Raw genomic sequence first — 27,324 nt, forward strand, 5'->3', positions numbered from 1 at the left:
GCTGCCGTTTTTCTCTTCTGTTAATGCAGTGAAGACAGGGCAATAATGCAGGAGTATCACGATTACTGTGCAAAACAGGCTCTGGCACTGAAGACAGGGAAGTAATGTAGGAAAGCAGTCTGGGCCTAGCTTCTGGGGATACTCCGTTTTCTCCTCACGCTCTTGTCGCTCCTAGAGTGTTACAATACTCAGGCTCCTCATACTCTTGTTCCTCCCAGAGTGTTATGATTCATTGGCAGCCGCCGCCTCCAGCCACACAGAATGGGCAGATTACAGGCTACAAGATCCGCTACCGGAAGGCCTCCCGGAAGAGTGATGTCACCGAAACCCTGGTCACCGGGATGCAGCTATCTCAGCTGATTGAAGGTAAGCGGCTTTGCCTCTTGGCAAAAGCTAGCACGGATTTATACTATTTTAATGACTGCTGTGAGCTGTTGACCTGTTTAAGTGGGAGTGTGTGCAGTAAGCTTTTAAGTGGCTCGGTCTGTTTCTGACCCAGTTCATAGTACTGGAAACCACGTCTGATGGGTGAGATTGTGTTTGACTGTGTTTCTTGGCGATTTTCTGTAGTTTATGAATTTTCTTTTTTTCTTAATATATAGTTCCTTTTTGTAATCTGAAAAGAAATGAACCAAAGCAATATAAGCAACAACAACAAAAAATTACTCCCCTTAAGCTAGCTAGTAAGAGAGGTCTACAAAGTGATTTTTATAACATGACATCATTCATGCGCTCATGGGCCTGAAGCAGTCTTTGTGAAAAGGTACAACGATGCAGTAATTATACTGGCCACGAGGGACGCTGTAACGTGTTAGAAAAGTCTGTCAGCGATAGCTCCTTCTGTACGGCTTGCCTTGTGTGTGCAGCAGAGCAAGCGGCCCACCTGAGTCCCAATGCATATGGGTTTCCCTGCAGCGCATTGAGAATTCCATTCCTTATTCTGCAAGCAGGGGGGGTTGACTATGCCAGGGCAAGGGTCTTTTGCAGGAAGAGGGAGACTGGGTGCTTTCTCTCTCCGTGGAGGGCAAAACCAAGCTTAGGGAGAATCAAGACAGATGCCCCTAAGCTGTCCTTACCCTGCAGAAGTTTACTTGGATGTGTGGTGCAGCTGCAGAACAGGCTGTGACCCGAGCAGAGCCCGGCCTACCCAGTCCCCCTGTAGGTCAGCAATGCCTCATCTCTGTCATTGTCAGATACATACAAAGGGGCCTCAGAGAGTTCATGGAAACATGGAATGAAAAGGTACTTGAATGGGTTTGCCTGTTTCAGCTCCCGGTCCGGGCCCAGGAGTCAAGTGACTGGGCTGTGCCCTGCTGGTACGTTGCATCGCCTTCCTTTGTAACTCAACAGAACTCACCGTGCTTCATGAGCAAGCAGTGGATTTGCACCTAGGATGTTTGTATCCAACTGAGGTGGACGGTCAGTGCGCAGTAGCAGGGCAGGATGAACCCTGAGACAGACAGCTCCAATGCTACTTGTTTTCGCTAGGAAAGCCCAAAGCAGAGTGGGTGGAAGCACAAGAAATGAAGGTTGCCTTCACTGTTGTCTAAACCCTGAAAATTAATGGCATCACCCTTTAAGAATTCTAACTGTTCTTACCTTATATTCCTCCTGGGTAGACAGTGAAATGAATGGCTTCCAGAAGCTTGGCACTACCCACTTTCTTGTGCCCCCGAGGAACAGCTTATTCATAGAACCAAGATGTGGGGTTCAAAAGTGGCTCATTCCCATCTATACAAGTTTTTAACTGTGCAGCCGAACCACCCACAGTCGGAGTCAGTGCTGGAGTAAGCCAGCGGTTCTCCTTACTGCTCACCTCACAGAACGGAGTGACTTCTTTCAGAAAGGGGGAAGGTGGACGTTCGGCTCCCCAAGAGTCTTCTAGTGTCCACAGGGAGTGGACACTGCAGGGAGTACACAGAGCCGCAGCAGGGTAGCACCAGGAATCTCACTACGGTGGCATCAAAATAGGTCAAGGATATGCTCTAAAGTCTCTGATTTTATTCTCATAGCAGAAATCGTGTCTCCCATCTATGGGGCGTTTCTTTTGGGCATTTAACGATAGACATTTTTTTGTACACAGGCACTGCCTTGGTGCTAATAACATAAAATAAAGTGCCGTCCTTTCCCGTGAGAAGGAACTTTATTTTCTCAGTAAAACATTCGGTATGTAAGCAAAATGATACCCTCTAGTAAAGACACCTCTCGGTTTGCCAAGGAACTTTTTTTTTCTTTTCTTTTTTAACATTTTATTAGGGGCTCATACAACTGTTATCCCAATCCATACACACATCAATTGTGTAAAGCGCATTTGTACATCGTTTCTCAAAACATTTTCTCTCCATTTAAACCCCCGACATTAGGTCCTCTGCCAAGGAACTTCTTGGATTGTAAATTCATCTCTGGGTTCATTTGTTTAACAGGCATTTCTGGAGCCTTGGTTACCAACTGCTGACACTAGGGTACAGTGGTGGGTTAAAAAGTGGGGCCCTTGCCCTCTTGAAGCATTAACTCAAAGCTTGGTAAATGTTAAGGGAAAAATATGAATTGCCATGAACCTATACTGAAACAGGTGGAACTCTGGTGGCGTAGTGGTTACATGTTGAGCTGCTAACCACAAAGTCAGCAGTTTGAAACCAAGGAAGCAAATTGAGGCTTTCTATTCTCATAAATGGTCCATAAACAGTCTTGGAAACGCACCCTCTCCTTGAGGATCCCTGTGAGTTGGAATCGACTCAATGGCAGTGAGTTTGGTTGTTTGTTTTTTCGTTCAAGGTCGGTCTGTTGACCTTTAGGAGTATTTTCCGATCGAGTCTGATGGAGCGCCACGCCCTGGCCCCAAAGTCTATTTTTGGTACTCCCTCGGGACTTCCTCAACCTGCTCCCCTTGCTGTTCTGTTGCACGCCCTTAGTGTTTTCCTTGGTGTGGTGGGGTCAGATCGGGCGCAATTCCCACACTGTGTCTCCAGTGTTGTCCCCTGTAGGGCTATGGGTCAGTGAGGGATGTCGTGTCTCATCGTGGGGCCGGCCATATGGTCCTCTCTGTGCATTGACTGCTCTGAGCAGGGATATCGTCCTCCAGGCTTGGTGGGCCAAGATGTGCTCCACTCTCTCTTTCTCCCCCTTCATTTGCTCCCCTGTGCTCTGATCAGACATGCCCCTCGCACCGAGCTGTAGCATCAGTGCTGTCCTCAAGTAAATTCTTCTGGGGGGAAGGGTGGCTGTCCACATAGTTGGGATTGGGACCGGCCTTGAGTTTGGTTTTTTTTATACTGGACAATGGATTAAATGAATTAACTTTTAGCTGGAAGAAAATGTACCACTTTCTACTATCAACTCTAAACTCCGTGGGTTACTTAGAGAGGAGCCTATCTACACAGACAAGGGGACTTCACAAGGTCATAATTGAGTTGGTTTGTTTTGGTTTTGTTTTTTCCAGGAACTTCCCGAAGCTCCCGCATAGTGTCTCTCGATCACTTGCTCATTCTCATTCTCAGCCTTTCAGTCTAACCTCTCCACTAAAGAGGGAGTGGGGAGGACAATCCAGTTGGTTTTATTTTTTACAAACCTTGATTGAGCTCTGTTTGCTCTGTAAGCAGGCGTGAACACATGTGCAGCTCACTCCAGCACTTTCTGGTTCTGTGTATGACGGGGTGGGAGACCAGGAAGTAACTGAGTCGGGGCCCAGCCAATGTGCCCCTCCATCTTTCTTATTCCTTGCCTTGTGAGTGAACAGCTTTCATGTGGGCCTGCAGAGAACACACCTGCACCACAAGACAGCACTGAGTAACCAAGCCGAGATGCTGCAAGAAGCCTAGCTAAGTTCTTTGAATGAAGTTTCAGTGCTTTGCTGCTGGCCTAAGATTTGGATGTGGGGTGATATGGTCATTTTATAAAGCCTTGCAATATCTGCTGTGTTATTAAAAAACACAAAGCTCACTTCTTTTGAGTCAGTTCTGACTCACGGAGCCCCTGTAGGACAAGGTGGACTGCCCCTTGTGAGTTTTCGAGACGGTACCTGTTTACTGGAGTAGAAATCCCAGTGTTTCTCCCTCAGAGCTGTCTAGTGATTTCAACCTTAAAGTTAGCAGCGCAACGCATAACAACTTTACCACCAGGGCTCCTCATCCAGTGTGTAAGTAGTCTGGAAAATGTATGGATTAATAATTGACTATATTATTATTGATAATGGCCGTGCTTTGAAGGATAGACTGTTATATCTGGATTTTCATTGCCTTCAACACATGGATAAATCGTGTGCTGGTATTAAATACAAAAGGCTACGCTGTAGAAACATCTGTTTACCTCTTATACTGGATGTTATTAGATTGCTGTGAAGCAGATCCCTAGACCACATGAGGGTGCTCCAAAAATTCCAGATATCTTTTCATTCCATTTTCCCATGAACTTTTTTGAAGCACCTTTGTATTTTGTATTTAAATTTCTCTGTCGTGGGGATGGGCTGGCTCAGAGAGATCACTAGGTAGAAGGAACTATATCTTGTCGTTTCTTCTGGATGTTAGCGTCTTCTGAGATTGGCTGATACTTTCCTTGGTTGTAATTTTTCATCACGGTTGGCCCCTTTGGGGCCTTAGATTCTTTAGTAATGAAAATGAAGGGATTAGACTAAGCCATTGCCCAGGTGCCTCAGCACCTTAAAAGGGGGTCTAAAATGGTCTAGAAATGTTACTCATTTCCATTTCTCCTCTTGGGATGGGTGAGCTTCTGCCTCTGCTTTGGAGGTAGGAGCTGGAGTCACACCACGTTGTGTTTGTGTTTTGCAGCTTCTGTACTGACTTTAACTGAAGATAAGATTAGCAAGATGATAGCTTTACATGATCCCTGTCAAGTAGCATGCCCAGGGCTTGCTGAGTCGGTGGATGACAGATTGGCTTTCATGAGCACTTATTAACCTTTTGTTTTCCCCAGAGCCGTTATATTCAGCTTGTCTCTTTTCTCGTCTGGCTCTCAGGTCTCGACCGAGGGACTGAATATCATTTCCGAGTGGCTGCTCTGACCGTCAATGGCACGGGCCCCGCTACAGACTGGCTGGCTGCTGAAACGTTTGAAAGTGACCTGGATGGTAGGAACCGCCCAGCCGGACGAACTGGTTCTGGGGACTAAGCCTGTCAGATGAGTCACGTGGGAATGCCACAGGCTTTGGGGTGCAGATGACTTACCGTGAGGGTACCATGGAGCTGCCGTGCCCAGTGCAGCAGGGCTCCCGAAACGGCTATATGTTTTTTCGAGTGACTTTAAAGGACAAGGTCCCTTTCAGTGGGACCAAAACAAATGACAAATGGGCAGGTGCTCGGGGTTCCTTTTCTTCTTGTGTTTGTATTTTTAACCACGGGCATTGAGAAGACGAGGCACTTAAGCGATGGCATTGTTTTGGTGGCAGTTGCCTTTTCCCTGGACGCCCATCGGTTAGGCAGGTGGCTCCATGTCCACACAGCACCTGTGTCAGTGGCAGGTGTTGGGCCTGGGAGACAAAGGACCTGGGTTTTAATTCTTACGTTTCTGTTTACTCGTTTTCAAAATGAAGGTAGTAATTTATGCCTGGAAATCATGAATGTGAAAGATACTGTAAATTGCCACCTTTGTGAGCCTCTTAGTCTGGCCACTTGAATCCATTTGTGTTTCATATTTTCTGACCCTACCATGTTCCTTTGGGGTGAGGGTGGGGGTAAACAATTGATGACCGTGGCTGTAATGAATGGGACGCTTGACCACCTGTCGATCACAGGCCCTGCTTCCTCCGTGTTGCTGCCTCTCGTTCGGCCGGGTTGGAACAGGGTGTGGCCTCAAGGATTGGCAGCTCTTGAAAAGCCAATTGCTTTGTTTTTCTCCATGGAGCAGATGTGTTTGGATCGCTCTTTCTTCCATTTCCAAATGAATACTGTAGCACCTTCTAGCATTTCACCGCCGGGTCAGCCTCCGCGATCGTCATGAGGCTGGTTGGGTTTTGTTTTCGCCCTGGAACGCAGTAAAACCACGGGGCCGTAGTATTTCTCACTGTACCTGCAGGTTACCTTGCAACTCTTGGAACAATAGGGAAACTCGGCCCCACATGGTTTTTCAGAGGCTGCGCGCCATTTCCAGGCGTGGCGAGGTTATCCTAAAGGAAGGTAGGGTCAGGGCTCATATTCCCAAGCATGCTGAGTTATCCTAAAGCAGCGGTTCTCAACCTGTGGGTCTCGACCCCTTTGGAGGTCGAACGACCCTTTCACAGGGGTCGCCGCCTAGGACCATCGGAAAACCCATTAATATTTCACAATATATAATTACATATTGTTTTGTGATTAATCACTGTGCTTTAATTATGTTCACTTTGTAACAATGAAAATACATCCTGCATATCAGACATTTACATTACGATTTATAACAGTAGCAAAATTATACTTATGAAGTAGCAACGAAAATAATTTTATGGTTGGGGGGGTCACCACAGCATGAGAAACTGTGTGAAAGGGTCGTGGCATGAGGAAAGTTGAGAACCACTGACCTAAAGGCAGGTGTAGGGGTAGGGCTCATATTCCCAGGCATGGCAAGGTTGTCCTAAAAGAAGGTAAGGGTAGGGCTCATTATGCTTGTCCGTCTTCCCTCCCAGAAACCCGTGTTCCTGAAGTGCCTAGTTCTCTCCACGTGCGCCCACTTGTCACAAGCATCGTGGTCAGCTGGACGCCCCCAGAGAATCAGAACATCGTCGTCAGAGGCTACGCCATTGGTTATGGGATTGGCAGCCCTCACGCTCAGACCATCAAGGTGGACTATAAACAGCGCTATTACACCATTGAAAACCTGGGTATGTATGCGACGTAGGGGAACCTTTGTGTCTGGGATTGTTCTTTTAACTTTGTATTATGCTGTAATTTTTTACAGAGAGTTGCAAAAGTAATACAAAGAACGCTTATACATCCTTCACCCAGGTTGCCAAAAGCTGACATTTGTACCACGTTTGCGTGGCCATCCTCTGACAAGATATATCTACACACACGTTTTTTTCTGAACCGTCTGAGAGTTACAGACATTGATAGCTCTCCACCCATCGATGCTTTCATGAACAATTCCTAAAAGCAGGATCTTTGCTTTTGTCAACCACAGACCGCGTTCACATTTGTCATTTATCTCACGAAGGCCCTTTATAGCCAAAGTGAAGCTTGGCTCCCGATCCAGTATGCTGTTGTCGTTAGGTGCTGTGGGGTCAGTTCAAGCTCCTCATGACCCTGTACAGAACACAATGAAGCGCCGCCCAGTTCTTCGCCATCCTCCCGTTGTTCTCTTTGACCCCATTGTTGCAGCCGCTGCAACAGGCCATCCTGCGAGAGTTTTCCTCTTCTCACCCCCCTCTACTGTACCAAGTGCCATCAGCCCTTCCCCAGGGACTGGTCTCTCCTGATAAAGCGAAATGAGGTCTCACCATCATTGCTTCTATGGAGCATTCTGGCCATTCTTCCAAAGCAGATCTGTTTGTTCTGTTGGCCGTCCGCAGTACTTTACAGTAGTCTCCGCCAGCACCCTCATTCAAATGCACCCATTCTTCTTCGGGTTTCCTTAGTCAGTGTCCACCTTTCACATGCCTACGAGGCCATTGAAAACACCATGGCTTGGCATCTCGTTAGTTTTCTCTGACCTGGTACCCTCAACTTACTCAAAGGATGCCTTTTACTGTTTATTAACCATACCGCAACGTTGATTTTCTTTAAAGAGCAGTATCTATCTTTCACAATAGAGAATGACTGACTTTTAGTCGGTTTAAGTACTTTCCAAATTGGATTATTGTTATACATTTCTTCAAAAGACTTCTCTTTTAATTCAGACTCTGTCTTGACCATGTTTTACCTTTTATTTAAAAGAGTTCTTTGTGCACATCATTCCTAAAAAGGTTACTATGTGTCAGAATTGACCGGATGGCAGTGTTTGGTTTTGAGGGTTGTTTTTGTTTGGGTTTTTTTGTGTGTGGAAGAGAAAATAACAAATAAGTTATCTTCCCATTATTTCTGACAGAAAATCAGTAGCAGTATAATTCTTTATTCAAAAAACCAAGTAGCCTTTTTCGTCTTCCCTCGGAGAAGAAACAGCACCGCTAACCTAGGAATTCCTCCCCCACCTGCAGGGCCTCAGGAAGCTCTGTGGAGAGCCAAAGGAAAGCTTTGCCGGTAGGACAGAGACACCTCTGTGGTGACCAGCCTCCTGCTGTTTCCTTTCTGCAACTACTGAAGGGAAAATCCTTTGCAGTGCAGGCAGGGCCCAGTCCTCGACCTCAGGTGCTTTCAGTGGTTAGGGGAACAAAAGCAAGAGACAAGAAACAATGAAGTGAGCTGAAGTGGAGTGTGTGCTCAGAGAAGGGAGGGCGAGAAGGGCAGTGTAGAGCAGTCAGAAAGGGACTTCACCTGGGCCTGGAGACTTGGTACCAAGCAGTGTTTGGAAACACTGAGATGAGAAGGAGCAGTACAGGTCCTGCAGTTCATAAATGGGTGGACCTGGTCAGAGAAGGGACTAGAGAGGATGGAGGAGCAGAAGCAACCCGTTTGGCATAAAATAAGCTAGAGCTTATCGTTATCCACCTGGATGGACATCTCACTCAAAACTCACTGCCATCGAGTCAATTCTGACTCATAGCAAACCTATAGGGCAACTCTTTGTGTAGCTGTAACTCCTTATGGGATTAGAAAGCCCCGTCTTTCTCCCACAGAGTGGCTGGTGGTTTCAAACCTGCTGACCTTGTGGTTAGCAGCCCAAGGCATAACCACTACGCCACCAGGGCTCCTCAGATGCCTATGAAATCGAGCAGAAGAAGAGCTAGTCAGATGTAAAGCACGTTTAGGAACTCCCTTGTTCATCAAACTAAAGCTAACTGCCAACCTTAGCCAACTTTGCATCAGCTGATATAAACATCATCTGTTTGTTAGATGTCTGCACCCAGATATGTCCTGTGTTCTGCTTGTTGAAAACTAAAGTCCGTTTCTTCTCCTCCAAACCAGTCAGTTTCTCAGCAGATAGTTAATGAAAATCTACAACATCCTAGACATGGTGCTAGAGATGGAGAGATGGTTTCAGTTATATATTTTATAAGATCGTTGTAAAATCATTGAAATTGCTGAGAGTGCTGGGGAAGAGAAAGGGGTACAGAACTAGAGACTTCAGCTGTTCAGGTGGGGTCCAATCCAGTCTGCATTGTGCTCTGTCAGTTGAACAGGTGTGGCTGTCCAGCTAGGGAGGGTAGGATGTGTCCCCAGCATAGGGATCTGCTGTGCATGTGACGGCCCAGTGGTGGGAGGGAGGGAGTGTAGTGCCCAGGGAGCTGAGCCAGGGCCAGGAGACGCAGCACAGACAACAAGACGGAGAATGGAGAGAGCCTGGTCGTAACAGGGACATGAGTACCTTTGGGCCATGTTAGGAATGGAGGATTTTATTCAAAGACCTGAAGGTTTTTAAGCAGGTTTGGGGCTAGGATTTACCTTTCTTACAGATCGCAGCTGTTTGGGGAGATTGAATTGGAAGGTAGCCGTTTGGAGACGAGAAACAGGCGTCCTGCTGGAGTAGTGGATAAGCATCAGGCTGCGATCAGCAAAGTCAGCAGTTCAAACCACCGGCCAGCTCATGGAGAGAAAGATGAGGTTTCCTCCTCTTACAGAGTCACAGTCCCAGAAATGCACAGGGGCAGTCCGACCCATTCCTATAGGGTTGCTGTGAGTCGACAGCGACTCAATGGCGGTGAGACGTTAAACAGCTGCTGGGTGCACGGCTCATCCACGGCTGTTCTTCAGGGGTGCAAAGGGGTTTGCTTAGTTCTGTGCTCCACCTACAGGTTCTCAAGAGATGAACATCCATCCATGCCTTAACTCAGACCATGATCGGCCTTAAACCAGAGTAGGGGCAGAGTGACCCTCCTGTCCCTGGACTCTCTCCTGGAAGCTGACCTCCCGCATTTTTTCTCTCCATGCCTTCCCCCACCCCCAAAACAACCTCACAGAAACCTCCTCTGCAGGAGAGTCATGCACCGTTATGCCTGGATTTATTTTTTATTAATAGTGAGGACATGTTTTAAATGTGTCAACTCACTTCTTTCCTTTAGATCCCAGTTCTCACTATGTGATTACCCTGAAAGCCTTCAACAACGTGGGCGAAGGCATCCCTTTGTATGAGAGTGCCGTGACCAGGCCTCACACAGGTAAGGCATCCTGCCCTGGTCTTCCTCCCCAGTCTTGTCAGGGCTTAAATATAGGCAACCCCCGAGGCCCGTCCCCGCTCCACTGCAGCTCCTCCGCGTGGCGTGGCGTGGCTCTGAGTCAGATTTGTGGTGAGTTACACCAGAACAGGTGTGCTTGCTGCAGTGCAAGCAGAGGCTTGATGTCTTTTCAGTGACCAAGTGCAGAAGAAAGATGAGGCTTTGACTCCCGTGAAGAGTTAACCATCTCAAAAACCCAGAGGGACAGTCCCACCCTGCCCTATAGGTTGCTCTGAGTAAGAATCAACCCAATGGCAGCGAGTTGAGTTGTTTGTTTCAAAGTGAGAGCAAATGTAAATAGCATTAAAGGGCATCTGGGTTGTCAGGGAGTTTTTGACCTGAGACACCTGCACTGAGGCCTGCCTCACAGGTGTCCGTTGAAGGAAAAGTATTTGGCCATTCACGGGGCCAACTTACAAAGGAAAAATGTGCTTTCAATGTGGAATGGTCTGTTAATTTCTGAGTTGCCTTTTTTTTTAATATTAGCAATCTTGTCATGTGAATAATTCGGTATAAATATATAATACATGTTTTCAATGTGTTGCGATCCAGAAAGCAGTTTTTGGAGGGATTTACTCTTAGTGTTTTCCCATCTCTTGTTCATATGAGTTATGATTAAAATGAATCACTAAATGAAAGGATATCCCTACCTCTGCATGGATTATCTAAGTTATAGGCAGAGGCAATAAATGTATATGATTGGTAAATCTGACATTCATCTCCGGAGTCATCTCGAGTTGGTTGGTGAAGTATACTTTTAAGTATATAGCTCTTTGTAAGTTTTATTCACATAAAGAGTATTAAGTCAGAAGTACTATCCATTTGGTCAATGGAACATTTATTACAGAAAAAAACAAATATTCTTTTTCTTTGTGGTTGGCTAAGATATCTTTAAAATAAAAAGAATATACATACCAAGGTAAAATTTCTGCAGATAATATAAAACATCTCATTCCTCTTTGAATGAGAAAGCTTACTGAAATAAATGAATTAGAGTTTCACAAAGTTTTAAAGGTCCTGGAAACCAGAGAATTTATTGTTTTTATAATTTAGCCATCCCCCCCCCCCCCAGATTTTGAATCTGGGTTCCCTGCTAAGTTTCCGGATGCTTTGCATAATAGCGCACATTTGTCCATACGCTTCTTGTTACAAAGTAACCTCTGACCTTTTTAAAGCTCTCACTTAACAAGACCCCATTACTACACGTTTGGTACTTCTGTTTCTGTGTGCTTGCAATGGATGATTTTTATTGTTAATTTGCTTTGGTATTCTACACAGGCAGGAAAACAAATGGAATTATTATCCTTTGTTGAGCTTTAAAAAAAAATTCTCCTGCTGCCTAGAAGTCGGTGAGGAAAATTTCTTCCATTGTGTCAGCTAGCTACCTTTTCCAAGAATTGATACAAATAAACAAATCCTCCTGAAGAACAGTAATTTTTGCACTTGAAGGTGCATTTTCTGTAACTAATTGGTATGTTCCCTGACGGTCTTCAAGCAAAGCCTGTGATTACAACATGTGCTGTTCTTCTGTTATTTTTAGCCCTCATTGTGTCAGAACTACACCAGTGGAGACCATTGCTTTAGCCTGGCAATAAATCTCAGACAAGGCCGGTGCCACTTCAGATTTTGAGCTTAAAGAAGAGTTAGTCCTGGTAGCTATGTGAGAAACCCATTGTAAAACTTGAACTTGAACTAAATCAGTGCCTGCATGCTTAGAAGACCTAATCAAAACTTCCCAAAATCCAAATGGACTCTGTTATGCTGCCCTGAGCCCACAGACCTTCGTGCCTCCGGCTCCTCCTGGCCTCTCATTGGGCTGTGATGCTGAGAGAATGTGTCCATTACGGATGGCACAGCCCGCGTGAGGGCAGACTTCCCATCAAATTGCGGTCTGCTTTCTAACGTCCTCCAGGGCTGTACCATTTGGAGCCGGGATAGCCATGTTCCTGTCAGAGCCTGGGTCCATCTGTGGGTGGTCCTCTGACTCTGTGAAAAAGTACAGCAGCCCCTTCAGCATGTGGGGTTGGTGTACCTTCCTTGGAGGAAGAGAAGTGCCCTCTGATTCTCTTTCCTGTATTTGAGTCTAAGCCCTAAGGGTGTACAAGTTCTCCCTGTTGTCCAAATGTAGGACACTCCCTGAAACCTTTCACAAGCCGAAGTGGCACAAAATAACGAGTTGTCATTAACTTAGAAAGTCTTTTGCATTTTCCTCGATTAAAAAAAAATAACCTACCAAATCATACCAAATAGCACATCAAACCTAAACTACCACTCGCAGACATACAGATCAAAGCTGTGGGGACTAATCCTGAGCTGTTGGCTGTAGTCCCCAGGGAAGGCGCTTTGGCAGTGCTCCTCTTGCTACTCAGGGGGCACAATGCCCCTTGAATGGCTTGCTGCAAAGCAAACACTGCATATTAGTTTCACTTCCTGCCTTTTTTTCCCCCTGTAAAAGTGAAAATCCCCTTCAGATTTCTCACACTTAGCAAAAAGAGGTCCTAATGTAGGTCTGCCGTAGAAGTGAAGTGGCACAAAGACAAAATTTCCAAAAGTGGGGCATAGCTATACTGCCGTGAGTTAGACACAGGACATCAGCAGATGAGAACCTGGCCCAGTGTGGGTGTCCCATGCCCCCAGGCCACCAGCTGGCATTCAGGAAAGTAAGGCTCTTCCATGCCCATGAGAACCCGGAAAATGCACCCACAGTCACTGAAACAGCAAAGCAGGCTCTGAGCCGCCTCCTGTTCTCGTTCAGAGGTAGCACTCTTGGTTTTCAAAGAAATGCCCATTTGTCATGATCCTTGTACAGTCAAGTGATTTCAAGAGACTCCAAATACAGTCAGTGGGCCGTCAGATTTTAACATGCTTGTAGAGTGCAGGGGAGGACAGAGTTAAGGACTGCCTCTCCAGACGTTTTCCTGAAAGAACGAGTGGATGTATTCTTTCAGACGAGAGACGGCTATCTATTAACTCCAGATTCTCTTTCTCTTTCTCCATTTCTCACCTATCATTCCATCCATTACCCTTCATTTTCCTTTTCTTTTCGTTTACGTTAAAATGCCACTTCCCTTTTTAATTACGTTCTGCCCAGACACTTCTGAGGTTGATTTATTTGTTATTAATGCCCCATACACTCCAGTGCCAGATCCCACTCCCATGATGCCACCCGTGGGAGTTCAGGCTTCCACTCTGAGTCACGACACCATCAGGATCTCATGGGCAGACAACTCGCTGCCCAAACACCAGAAGATCACAGATTCCCGGTATTACACCGTCCGATGGAAGACCAACATCCCAGCGAACACCAAGTACAAGGTACTGGCCCATGGGCTCTGGGTGAGAAAGGCTCAAGGTCAATATGACTTCATCCTAAAGCTCTTGCTTCCTATCTTTCCAGAACGCAAATGCAACAACTCTGAATTACTTGGTGACTGGTTTGAAGCCAAATACACTCTATGAGTTCTCTGTGATGGTGACCAAAGGTCGAAGGTCAAGCACGTGGAGTATGACAGCCCATGGGACCACCCTTGAATGGGGTATGTGTCTCAAGAGTTTTTCTGCTCGCTGCAAGACGGGGAAAGCTGATGGACATAACGCTAATGTGCCACCTTCCAAGTCATGAGCCACCTCATCACCTGCCTTTACTACCCAAGATGGGATTGAGTGTGTGAACTGGTGTTAGAACCCAGGGTACACTTAGCACTGGAGTTTGTTGTTTGCTACTTCAACTGATAAATTATAGGGTTTTTGAAAATCATTATGCAGAAACATTGACAGACAAAAGGATACACATTGCACAAGACATACTAGATTTTAGGGATCAGCAGACTTGGCGTTCAAACCCAGCTCTGCCAATTTACTGACTGTCCAATTATGGGCAATTCATTTAATCTCTCAATTGCGGTTTCTTCCATCTATAAAAGGAGGGTAGTAAGCCTTGTCTTTCCCACTATTTAGTGTTTCTTGTGTGGGTAGAATGAGGAACCAGCAGGGAAGCACGTGGTCATTATAAAGCACTGAATAGCAGTAGGAGGATGCTCTCAGGAATCCTGCCGGTGAAGCAGCCAGCCCTTCACCAAGAGGCTGCCAGTGCCTTACGTCCTAGAGCGTGTGCACTCTTCCTAGGTGACCTACCTTGAAGCTCCTTCTACAGTCAGTGTCTCCCCCTGGCATAGCCAACGGTTTTTGTTTTGTTTTTGTTCTGTAAGGGGACAAAAGAAACAAAAGCAAACTAAGGAACGAGTAGGCCATATGAGTCTGAGGTCCTGTTTGCTTCTCGGTCACTTTAAGCCTTCTGAAATTTCTTAATGTGAGGTCACTTTAGGCCTTTTAGAATTTCTTCATATGAGGATATATGCAACTATTGGAGTTTCTGTCTGTCCTGGCCTCCTGTGTCTCCCTTTCCTATAGGAAAAGGCTCCCAAACATTTGCATTAAAAGAGAATGAAAAGATCATGGAAGTTCTACCCAGACTCTCTAAAGCCCCTGCTTTCAGGAATGAAAAAAAAAAAAAAAGTTATAATTTCTCCCCAAACTGAGCTTGACTATAACATCTCTTTGCCTTCTGTTTAGTTCATTGGACTTTGTCCAGAGTAATGGGCTGGATTTTGAGATCTAGAAAGTACAGTGCACAGATGCTTAAATAGCCTTGAGTTTGCTTCCTCTGCCAAAGCTAAAGAACGTGTTTTGGCTTTAATTCCAACCCGTTCGCCAGTAAATGAGAATGCGTTTTCCCCTAGGATGTGTGCATTTCCATTTTACACTAGGAAAATCCCTGTATTTCAGGAAGAGGCGCACATTTAGACATGTAGTTCATTTTCTCATTGCCTTAGTAATACTTTTAAAAGTTTTTAGCTATGGCATGGAAACACAAGAACTACATTGTCACTCTTGTTTTATTGGCTTTTCTGTTTCATGAGTAGCCTCACATTTAAGAGCGATAACATCAATAATTGATATATGTGTTTTTAGCATAAGCCTAAAGTGAAAAACATCAATTTGTAAATTATTTATTCTTTGAGGTAAACTGGGACTTAAAAGTCAAATTTATTTTGGCAAGCCAGATGTAAATGAGAGATGGAGCTATTTTGAACTTGAAATGATTCTAACCAAATAATCTCAAGCTTGCGGTGTGGGGGTGTGATTACCCTGGGCAAATTACTTAGCTTCTCTCATTTTGAGGGCAGTGGTAAGTGATTGTCAAGATTGCCATGAAGAGCTAGTGAGGTACTATTTGGAAACTCCGAGACGTGTAGTAGGCCCTTGGTAAATGCAAATACCCTCTTGCCAGTTTCATTGTGTGCTAGCCTGTACCCTTCACTGCCAGCTGAGGTGTCCGTATTGGATCCTTAGAGTATGGAACTTTCTCCAGGTCCTGGGCATACTCTTTTTGGGGAGTGAAATTATATGCCCATTTTTAATTCTTTGAGGTCAGGAGGCTTTGTCTGTCTGTTTGTTTTTAATCTTAATACCAGTAAACAAACCCATTACCATAGAGTCAATACCGACTCATAGTGACCCTATAGGACAGAGTAGAACTGAACCTTTGGGTTTCCCAAGACTTAAAATCTTTATGGGAGCAGACAGCCTCTTCTTTGTCCTGTGGAGCGGAGGTATGTTCAAACTTCTGACTTTGCAGTTAGTAGCCCAATTTGTAACCTCTGTAAGTGGGTTCTATAAATGGGAAGCTTGAACAAATAGGTAAATGAAAATGGACAAGAATTATTTTATATGTCATTTTACAGTTCCTATGTCCCCGCCCAAGGATGTGACAGTCGTGAGTAAAGAAGGGAAACCCAGGACCATCATTGTGAACTGGCAGCCACCCTCCGAAGCCAATGGCAAAATTACAGGTGAAGTGTCCCTGAGCGAGAGGTTGTCTGAATCCTCTTCGTACCTGGCAGAAGCATTGTTGGACGGCGGTGCTTTCTTGTTGAGAGAAATTGGGGTCTGGGGCTGGCATAGATGTTTTATGGGGTGGTGTGAGTCAGGCGGTCCCTATGATTGGAGCAGGAACCTGCTCTTTCTACCAAGTGGCTTGAAAAGGAGTTGACAGCTAATTGTTCTGACTCGGGATGCACTTGGCGGCCTTTGGCTGCTGTAGGATTTTATGGATGTATCGCTTTCACCCAGGAAAGCTGTTCTTTTCAGCCGCTAACTGGATAACCAGCTGCAGAGCCTTCGACCCCTGCCTGGTGCTACCTAATACCCAATAAATAGTGATCCTGCTTTTTCACCCTGGAGCCCTCAAAGTCCGACACCTCAACTTCCTGTGCTCTGGTTGGGAGGACTAGATGTTTTAATTACCTAAGTCCTTCAGGGGACCTGGACTTTCCCTTGGGACACTTCCTGCACCTCATCAGAAAGATAAGGGGTTGGCTGTTACATTCCCCATGGAACATGTGCCGCAGACAGGGGTGTGTTGAGCAATGGGAGTTTGCCCTGTAACGTCCTTTTGTGTGGACGGGCAGCCTAAGGAGACTAAAAAGCCTTTCTTAGCACTGACCTGCTCAGGCTTCCCCTTTGCCACTTTTTTTTAAAGTTGTGGATTGCCTCTTCTATTAAAGAAGAAGAAAAGGCAAGTATGACTTGGCTTGGATTACTTTCTATTTTGTCTTTAAAACCCAGTGAAGTGTCAGGTCAGTAGAGTTGTGGCTGCCGCTGTTGCTGCAACGGTGAGGATTGAGTGCCCTCTGGTGGATGTAGCAGGTGACATTTCTCTGGCTTCCCTCACCCCGAAGTCAGGAAGAACTTTGAAGCAGAAGTGGCTGTCCATCTGTGTCCCAGGGGACTTTCTCTTGGGCAGCTGGGAGAGCTCACCTAGCGTGTTAAACCCCTTGCTGGATTTCAAGGTGGCATGATTTTATTTAGAATGTATTATCTGGATATTATTCACATATTATTTTCACAATATATACATTATATTAGTTTTATTTTAATTCATGTTTTCATAATGATATATGAATGCATATTGTTCAAACACTAAGGTGTTGAAAGGATCGCATGTTTTCCTTGTATGGTTTCTTAGCATTTGGTGAACTCTTAACCTCGGAGGGCCTTAACCCCTAAACCACTTTTATCACTTCGATCGCTGAAGCTTGGCACTGGAGGAATTGTTTTCTCTGTACTGTGTGCAGGGGAGCTTTCTGGATGGGCTTTTGCTGTTGCTCATTAATCAGTAGCTGGTTCTCTTCTTGTCTCTTCTGTAATCAGTACCGACTCACTGATTGCAAAAGTTAAAGCCGTAAACTCCCTCGGACAGGTTACATCATTTACTACAGTACGGATGTGAATGCGGAGATGCACGACTGGGTTATTGAGCCTGTTGTGGGAAACAGGCTGACTCACCAGATACAAGAATTAACACTCGACACGCCGTACTACTTCAAGATCCAAGCCCGGAACTCAAAGGGCATGGGGCCCTTGTCCGAAGCTGTGCAATTCAGAACTCCGAAAGGTAAGGTCCCCCACAAGTGGTTTCAATCGGTGTCTCCTTAGTGAACAGCTTACACACGCTGCCTCAGCCTATAGACGTCGTGGGTAGGTAGCATCAAAAGTCCTGATGATGAGCTTGTGAGCCACAGTTGGGAAGGTTTATCTCAGTATGATCCCTCCCTCATTGGCTCCCAACTCAGTGCTCCCCAGGCTACTGGCCTGACCCTTTCATATGCAGGGGACTTTTCACACCAGCCTACTCAGGTCAGATGGATTGCTGGGGTGTAGATGGTGTGAGTCTCTTGCTTCCATACAGCTGAATGTTGATGTGATGGGTGATTCTCTCCATACGTGCAGGCTCTTCTCCAGAAAGCTGTTGTTTGCATGTGTGTGTGTGCTTTTGTGGGAGTGTACACCATTGTAGATGGCAAGGGGCCCCTTTAGGAAAACCCCAGGTAAGAAATTGAAGATAAGTGTGCTGAGGTAACTACAAGGGGGCTTCGAAAAGTTCCTGGGAAAATGGAAGCGCCCTTAAAAAAATAGAGTTGGGAGGTGACTTTACAGCAATGGCACCAGGTAGGAATTTTCTTACCAGTCGGACCAGAAACACGGCTCTGACTTTGTTGGAAGCCTGTGGGGGTTTTATTTTTACCTTTTAGATTTCTGCCTGTCCCACCTTCAAAGCTTGTGATCCTTGCTCTTGTTTTTTCTTCCCCTGTGCTTGGCCTGTTAGCGGACTCCTCTGATAAAATGCCTAATGATCAAGGTAAATGAGTAGATGGCCTCTCTCTCCTTTCCTCTCTTTTGTCACCTGTTATTAGCTTTTTGTTAGTTTTGTCTGTCTCTCTCTTTCTCATAACCCGAAGATCACGACCATGGGTCAAAAGAGCACGTAACTGTGGCCCAACTGGAGTGGATCCATGTTGGCACTTGGGGTATCTGAAAAGTTGGAGAATCGCTTTAGGAGCTAAACAGACTGACGGGAAGAAACCGAGTTCAGGAAGAGTCCTGTAGCTGAAGGTGTTTGGCATCACGTGTGTGCTAAGGTGCTGAAGCACTGTTGCAGGGGTAGGCATGGAGGCCTGATAAGACCTTACACAATCCCTGGTCCTCACCGTGTACCAAGTGCGCATACTGATAGCATCTCTGGTGCATCGGTGACTCCAAAGGAAACGTCATCAGATCCGTGGAGACCCTATCTTCCTCCCCTCACCAAGAAGCTACAGATCTGCCCTAGTGAAGAGCATCTTTGATGTGCGCCCTTCCTTGTTGAGTAGTGCTGTTTTTAGTCTGTTGCTGTAGGCTGAATCCAGAGCCCCTCTCCCCCGTTTCTTCCCATACAGAAATCTGACCATTGTAAAGGAGTTGATCAAACAATTTAACATAGAAACTCGGGGAGCATGATCCTCAGTGCCACCATTCTTGAAGTTGGCAATCTTCTCACTGTAATTGCCAGGAGAGCAAGTAGCTGTACTTGGTGATTTCATTGCGTGCCTTACTGTGGATGGGCAACGGAAGTGAATTTGATGGGTTACCTTCTTAAGAAAATTCTTTAGAATTCTTTAGAAGTTGTTTAGAAAATACAGGGTCTTTGGAGCGTGGTTAATGTGAAGGAAGATTCAGAATTGCGATGTAAAGCTTCAGGGCTTTGGAAATAGGCGTTTGCATTCAGTGAGTGTTAGGTTATACATTGTATGTGTGAAAGGCGCACTACCTAGAGTTAGAAACGTTGACGTAAGCGACGTGAGCATAAGGCTAGAAAAGTAATCGTATGTGTACCCACAGGATGTAAATGCATGCGGTTTCTCTTCACTTCACTCATTAACCAGGACGCAGTGCTGAGCTGCACTGTGCCCTCTGGTGCTTACAAACTCTTTACCCATTTGGGGGGCTGGGGGTTCATCCTTGGAATTTCTTGTTTATAGTTTGATTTTTTTTTAAATGCGGGACTATAAACCGACCCACTTATTGGCAAAGGGTGTTCTTTTGCAATTATATACATAGTGTAATGCTCTAAATGGTTGGCTTAAATGCAACCTGCCTGCCTTAAATAGGAAGAGGCTGATACGTGCTAAGACATCTCCACGGCCAAGACTTTCCCACCATGAAAACACCAGCTGCAACCTTGACATGTGGGGCGTGTCAGTTGTGGGGAAGGGTGAGAGAAGCGGAAGGGCAGAGCAGCAGTGAGTGTGGACAGTGGGAAAGGGGGCCAGGGACTGGGTGCTCAGGGTTCTAGGACATGCCTTTTGGGTCTCCAAGGGCTTCTGTTGTTTGCTTTCAGGGGTGTTCAGCTTCTGGAAACAGTAGCTTTGACTAAATAGAAGACGTTGTTTAAGTCATTTGCTTTGTTCTCTTAAATGACCAACACACAGAAAGCTTCACATTTTAACTTCTTTCCTTTCCTTTCCAAGTCTAATACTGCATAGATGTCTTTGACATTAGTACTAATGTCTTGTAGAGACACATCTAATAACTCCGTGCATTTCCAGTCGAGCTTTATGTGTTGAAGGAGCTCTTGTTGACATAAGTTGGTTTCCGAAGCTTCATGTCATCCACCTTTGTGAAGGGCAGGCTGAGTCTTCCCAGAAGATGTGTTCTCCTGCTAACCCTGCAGTAATCGTCGTGAATAGCTATTGAATACTTGCTCTGTGTCAGGTAGTAGTCAAAATACTTTATGGGATGAAATCCCTAATTCATCCTTATAACGGCTTCCTGGGGTCCATATGGCTATTACCCTTTTCTTATGGCTGAGGAAACCGAGGCCCCAAAAGAACAGCTAGGTAGTTCACCAAAGGTCACACGGTCTGTGCAGGAGCCCTTATTCAAGTGAGGGCCTGAGCCCTCTGCTGCGTCACAGTCCAGAGCCGCCTTCACGCTCTCTCCCAGAGAATCACTGCTCTTCCTCTCTGGCCACAAGCCTTGGTTTGAGGGATACTTTTGCTTCCATGGGAAAGGGACTCCTTGTACATCTTTTGCCCACATAAACGCAAGACCAAGCACGAGTCCTTGGAGAAGCTGCCCCATGTCCTGCTCCGTGGGCGCGTTCATGCCGTCCCCTCATTGGGGATCAGGAGCTATCCTTGGTGACCAGCTCAGAGCAAGACTTCGCTTTTTCTCTCTCTGGATGGTGAGGTGTCCCAGCAAGAATGGAGAGCCCAACTTGAACCTCCACTTGCCTTCTGCTCCTGTCTAGGGGAACTTTATATGGACATGACCCATGCTGGGGGGGTCTACCAATACTGACACTGACTTGGCCAGGTCTCTTAGAAGAGTGAAAATCTCGTTCTAAGAGAACCTACTGCTGCCACCAATCCTCTGAGCTGTCCTTGCAGAATCGCCTCCTGGGCCAGTAGCGTGACGTTGCGGTCCCTAGCAGGAAAGAGCTGTGAAACCAGGGTCTCAGCCTTTCAGATCCCTCATTGCACAGAAAGCTGTATCTTCGCTTGTTTGGTGCAAATGCACTATGGTTCCTCCTGTTTATTTGCTCGTGGGAAGACTGGCGTTGTCTAAAACAGATAAATCCATTTGCTGTGAAGTGGACTGTCACTGCCCCCACCCCCCACCCGCTTTGTGTCGGATTATTACTGATGTAATTTCTCCTCCTTCAGCCTCAGGGTCTGCAGGAAAAGGAAGCCGGCTGCCAGACCTGGGATCTGACTCCAAACCTCCACTGAGCGGTAAAACCATTCCTATGGCTCTGGTCTTCCTGCAGGCAGGGATAGCTATTATGCTTGGAAGCCTGGCGTGTCTTGTAGCTCATTTGTGGTGGGCTGTTACATACTTGCGTTGAGCAGGTCTAGCTGTAGGCCGTTTTCTATAAAGCGCTTGCTGAGTCCCTGTAACCGGATATTGTTGTAGATGACATCAGTCAGCTACCCCACGCATCACAGAACAAAACATTCAATCATCCTCACAATTGTTACATTTGAGCCCATGGTCACAGCCACCATGTCAACCCACCTCATTCAGGGCCTTATTTTTCCCTAACCCTTTATTTTATCAAGTTTGATGTCCTTCTCCAGGGACTGGAGAGCGTCACACATGGTCTTCCTAATACTGAAGCCAGGTGAACAGAGAACCCTCCTTCCCAATTCATACACGAAGACACTCTGGGTGAACGTGTAGATACTGTTGAATTGACGTATGGTTTGTTCTCGACATAGTTCACCACAATATTTAAAAAAAAACAAACAAGCAAAAACCTCACATGTGAAGGGTCAGAGGTAGTTGAATGAGGACTGATCTCCATGGAATGCAGGACAGAATTACCACCACCACCAATACTTGCTCCCACACCCCTGCCCCTCACTGATTTGTAATGCCCTACTCCCATGTACCTCACCCAGCAGCTCAGCACTGCCATTCATGAGAGCTTTCTGTAAAGTCCTGCTTGAACAACATAGTTTCATTGTACTGGCCCTAGCCCCGTGGTCGTTCCCAAATCTAAAAATGCCATTGTATTGAAGGTCAGCATGGACAATTTAAGTTTTCTGCCCTACTTACCTTTCTCTCCAAAATAAAGGATAGAAAATGATTGTGAATCAGCTCTATAGAATAAGCTCTTGAGCCCTTCTAAATCAGCCCCAGATTTAGCCCTCTGCTTCCCTGTTGACTGTGAAATCACAGTCAAGGTCAGAAGGCCGGTAATCCAGTGTTGCAGAAGAGATCCGACCATGTGTATAAATTTGGATTAGATCTTAAGTTTCCAAGCCAGGTTGTATACGAGAATCATCTTAGGAGCTTTTCTAAGACAACCTGGATTCCCAAGTCATACCTCCATGGTAGGAATTTCTTCCACAACATCCTGAAGGATAGCATGCCTCGCAAGTATTGTGACCAAACACTCCTTGCTTGCGGAGGCAATGTGTCCCACTGTTGTACAGCTCTGACTGTCTAAAAGGTAAGGGAGACAAGGACAGCACCACGTGTCCTCAGTTTTGCTACATGTGTGGGGGGGTGGGGCTGCCCACTTCTAATGATAGGACCACACACAACTCCAATAAACAGCATCAGAAGCCAAGAAAGGTACGTCTCAGGAAGGTACATCTCAGAGTCTAGAAGCAGCAAGGAAGTAATAAAGAACCGTACAAAGAAGCAGATCTCGATTTCTCTCTGGCCCTAAATAGACTGGCCTCTGTCCACCTCCCCAGGCTCACCTTTATCTTCTCCTGCGAGCTGCCTTCTCTCTCATTTATACATCTCTCTGTGCCTTCTGTGCTGGCGCCTGACCAGCTGCGTCCTGCCTACACCCCTTGCACCAGTTGTCTCTGTCTGCAATATTCCCCCACCGGGTCTCTGGATGGTGGGATCTTACCATGCAGACACCAGCTCAAAGGCCGCCTCCTCCTCAGAGATGCCTGTTTAGCCCCCCAGTTACTCTAAAACATATCCCCTCATTGTTCTCAGAGCACTCATGATTGTTCACAATTTCATATTTTCATATCCTCTGCCCCACCCCCTATGCTCCCATAGCTAGAACAGTGATGGCACGTCACAGCTACTCAGGAAGCGTTGCTCAAAGCAGTGCACAGGGACATATCTCCTTGGACATGCAGTAAGCGGATGGACTCTGGGCACTGCAGACCCTGGACGGAACCTGTGAGAGGCTGGCTTGGTTTTCCAGGCCCCACCTGTTGACGGGCTGGCTCACCACTGTTCTCTCACTATTCGAGGGAAAGATTTGCGTTTCCTTCTCTGACAGGTTCCGTCGCACGTGACCCAAGTGTCAGCTCTCATAGGTTGCCTGGTCTTACAGAAGCAGACAGGCTTTATTTTCAAGTAATGTCTTATCCTTTCAGGTTGTTTAGGTTGGAGAAGCTGTGTGCTTTGTTTCCCATGATCTTTTTTTAAAAAATGGTTCCAAAAGTCAGAAAATTCCATGATTTACTGGTTGCTCTTTGCAAGACCAATTTGGGAGCGACATTAGACATCGGCGGGGCGTGGGGTGGGAGGGGCAGACTTTTATTTTGCCAAGTGTATCTGAACCTTTGAAAGCCTGGAGCCCTCAGCCCTGTGTGAACCTTGAACACTACCTTTGTACGACACCTTCAGAGAACACAGAGGGCAGGGTCCCAGACCTCCAGGCACTTGGCTCTGGACCAGGCGGCCTGTTCTGGAGGCATTTAGTCACTAGGCATGGGGGGCGGGGGGTGTCGATAGAAAGGCTCACACTGGCCCTGCCACCTGAGTGCCGCATGGACTCCGCTGACCCTCACTTGTGCCCGTGCTTCCCCCGCAGGCAGCAACAGCCCTCACGGGAGCCCCACGTCCCCGCTGGACGGCAGCATGCTGCTGGTCATCATCGTCTCGGTGGGCGTGGTCACCATCGTGGTGGTGGTGGTGGTGGCCATCTTCTGCACCCGGCGCACCACCTCCCACCAGAAAAAGTAAGGAGCCCCTGTGCACAACACAGCACGCGCAAGACCCGAGGCGGGAGACCTTCCTTACCTCTTGTCACAGGACACGGAAACGGGTTCCTCTTAGGAGCGTGTAGACGGAGGGAGCACCTTCACAGGGGTGGAAGAGAGTACCAAAGGGCTCCATTTACCAGGATGGGGTGAAAGAAAACATGGAAGGGCCAGGGATAAGCCACTGTCACCCGTAGGCCCATCGAGATCTGAACCTGTCGCAGAGAGATGCCCGCCCCGACAGGTGCCGCGCTGACTGCTAGATGGAGCCATGGAATCGCTACTCACCTGGAGCCCAGCAGGGAGGGGATGGGAAAAACACACCTTCCTACCCAGCCCACCCCCAGTGTCTTGCCAACCCCTTCTATTGGCCAACCCCAGTGGGAAGCCAGGGTTTTCCAAGTAGATGTGGTCCTTCTAGATTAACCTCTCAAGTTAAGTATGGAAAGTAGCTCTAAAGGAGAAAGTGGAAATGCCCGGCCTTGTTGGTCACCCCCTTGAAGTTGCACCTGCATACAGTGAGTCATTCGTGGGCAGGTGTGGGCATTCCTGCAGCTGCTTCCAGCCCTGGTGCCGCGGGGAGGATGGACCATACTTTCCTTGTTCCAAATCTAGGTGTGGGAAGGTTTGTAAAGATACAGACCTTTTCTCTTGCAGGGAGCATAAACGCTGAACAAATCTGGACCAAGTAGGGTCATCCTCGTCAGGGCTGGGGGGTGGCTTTCACAAGTCAGAACGAATGGTTTGTCCTCACAGTGTGACGTTCCCAGAGTGCTCAAAGGGTTGCTATCCCAGAACCTCCTGCTCTAGGATTTTGAGGCCTGTGACTAATGGTAGCAGATAAAAGGAGAGTTCGGTTTAATGATGGGCGTGGGCAGGCGGTGGGGGGCGGGGGCCTTCAAAAATGCCATGTTCCCACTAACCCTTTGAATCCTCCTCATGTACATTTCGATCATAATATCCTGCCTTCCTAAACTGGAGAGAACAAAAAGTTGCGTGTGCTGAAAGAGCAGAAGGTGGGAGCTGCCCCATGGAGAAGTTTGTCTCTGTGCCCACGATTACTTGTCTGACTTGGTCAGCCCAAGACAAGGTTACATGTGTTTGCTGATGCTACGTTTGTCTGTGTAGAACAGCCCGGGAACGAGCTACCCTGACCTGAGGTCACAAACTACCAGTTAATGGCCCTGTGTGACTTTCTGTAGGTGGTGTGGTGCGTTTGTTCCACCTCTCTGGCTGTCCTTTGCCCACATAGAGCAGCTGCGCCCGCTCCCCCCTTTCACTGCCTCACTCTCCCACGAGAACCAGGTTCCTCTTCTGAGCCAGCTGATCCCTGCCTCTTCCCACCCTCCTTCTGAGCCAGCCGATCCCTGCCTCTTCCCACCCTCCTTCTGAGCCAGCCGATCCCTGCCTCTTCCCACCCTCTTCGTTTACTCTTGACTCTAAAGAAATCCAGAAAGCTTCAGAGGTGCAATTCTTCCACACTGGCACCTTCCTCTCTGAACTTGAGCTTATAGTCTAATTCAGAAATCCTGAGATCTTGATTAAAAGAATACTCAGAAACAAACTGACAGAGAAACCCCTTAGTGTTTGGGGGTCCAAGTAAATGAAGATTAAGGGCACCCATTCTGGTGAAGAGACAGAAAGACAAGTCGGTGGAAGTCTCTGTGTTCTGTACTGGAGTCTGCCAGCCCTGCTCACGTGGGCTCCTTTGTTTGAAAAAAACCATATCACATCATCACAGGGCTCTCCCCTCCACTGGTCACTTGCTTTCCAAGTGTTTCCATCAACCGTTGGAAAAACAAGTGAGGTTTCTTCATACTCTGCTTCTTCTCTGATCCTGAAACACCTCTGATACTGAAATGGTAGCTGTTTCTAGAACCCTAAAGCCCCCAAGCTGGCAGAGCCTTTGAAGAAGGAATGCCTCCTTGTTTCTCACTCCACCTGCCCCACCTTTTCCCTCACTCCCAACAGATGGCCCGGGCTGCTGCTGCATGACGTAGAGGGACGCTTAGCCCAGTGGACCACAATCCTCTCTAAAACCTTCCTCCCTGCTGGTCAACGCTCCCTCCGCGTTCCCCTCCTGTCTGAAGCCAGCCTTCATTTAGCCTCTGGAGCTCTGTGCCTTCTGTCCTTCTAAGACCTGCCCCTGCGGTCCTCCCTCCCCCCAGCCCCTTGATTGGCTCGCTGCCTTGACTATTCAAGTGTGCTCACACTTCTACCTGAAGAAACCATGCCGAGTGCAGCCCCGTCTTCCTGCTGCTGCATGGTCTTGATCACCAGCTTCTACACCCCGGTCTTTCCCCTCACCACTGATTGCTGGAAGACGCATGTCTGTCCTCACCGCCTGTCCCTTCACTGCCCACTCAGGTTCCAGTCCTTTCAGAAAGGGATTCTGCCCCTGCTGCTTTTCCAGAACCATTTGCGTCAAGGTCGCCAGTGACCTCCTTCTTCTGCAGCCAAACAACTCACACCTCTCATAGTCACGCTCCTCGGGACCTGAAGCTGGACTTCTCTTCACGCTCGCCACTTTCCCCTAAGTGGGCTCACCTGCCCCTGCTGCTCCTGTATTTCCATCTCCACCCACGGCCTTTTGTTTCTGAGTCTCAGACTTGCACACCTTACCTACTGCCTCTTAGGTAGGCATTCCCCTTTGAGTGTCTCAGAGACACCGAAGACTCGGTGTTGTCCGAGTCAGAAGCGATTGTCTTCCCTACCAGCCTGCTGGTCCGCCATTCTCCTTGGTGTTAGTAAATGACTTGCACTAGAAGCCTTGATTCCATTCATCCTTACTGGGTCTCTCTTCCACTCCCACCTAGCCCAACAGCTGTTTATTCTCCAAGTCCTCCCATTCTGGGCCCCTAAATAGCTTTTCGCTCCGGCTTGCCCTCCCTCCCTCCTGTCCCAGGCCACCATTAATCACTGCTGCCCCCGTTGCATTATCTAGTCCTGGCTGCTCTTTTATTCTATCCTCACCCAGCAAATGCACAGCTGGGGTAAATCCTGAAATCAAAACGGATCGCTTGACTTGCCTACTAAAGCCATGTAATGGTTTCTTATTACCCCTAAATGGAAGTTGAAGATGTTCACGTGGCCCCTGACCACCACCAACTCTGGTTCACTAGGTGGCCACCCCTCAGCACTGCTTACAATCCTTCTGAAATGCTAAGCTGTCACCTTCGGCTGTATGAGCTGGTTCTGCCACCCGCAGTGCCCTTTCTGTCCCTTGAGGCCTGAGCTTAAGTGTGACTT

General features: G+C 47.1%; 1 protein-coding gene across 1 annotated transcript in view; it reads left to right on the plus strand.

The window, feature by feature from the left end:
- The window catches only part of NEO1 (neogenin 1), a 208,351-nt gene that overhangs the window by 168,496 nt on the left and 12,531 nt on the right, over positions 1-27,324 (plus strand). The window contains exons 14-24 of the mRNA XM_045285664.1: positions 219-366; positions 4,973-5,083; positions 6,611-6,805; positions 10,079-10,174; positions 13,323-13,546; positions 13,629-13,767; positions 15,976-16,083; positions 17,493-17,687; positions 18,399-18,431; positions 21,277-21,345; positions 23,907-24,054. Coding sequence (XP_045141599.1) covers positions 219-366; positions 4,973-5,083; positions 6,611-6,805; positions 10,079-10,174; positions 13,323-13,546; positions 13,629-13,767; positions 15,976-16,083; positions 17,493-17,687; positions 18,399-18,431; positions 21,277-21,345; positions 23,907-24,054 — 1,466 coding nt within the window. The remainder of the gene's footprint in view (positions 1-218; positions 367-4,972; positions 5,084-6,610; positions 6,806-10,078; positions 10,175-13,322; positions 13,547-13,628; positions 13,768-15,975; positions 16,084-17,492; positions 17,688-18,398; positions 18,432-21,276; positions 21,346-23,906; positions 24,055-27,324) is intronic.

The sequence above is a fragment of the Echinops telfairi genome, unplaced genomic scaffold (genome assembly GCF_000313985.2).
Source record: "Echinops telfairi isolate 266 unplaced genomic scaffold, ASM31398v2 ScPeMD7_7475;HRSCAF=8513, whole genome shotgun sequence".
In the NCBI taxonomy this organism is placed as follows: domain Eukaryota; kingdom Metazoa; phylum Chordata; class Mammalia; order Afrosoricida; family Tenrecidae; genus Echinops; species Echinops telfairi.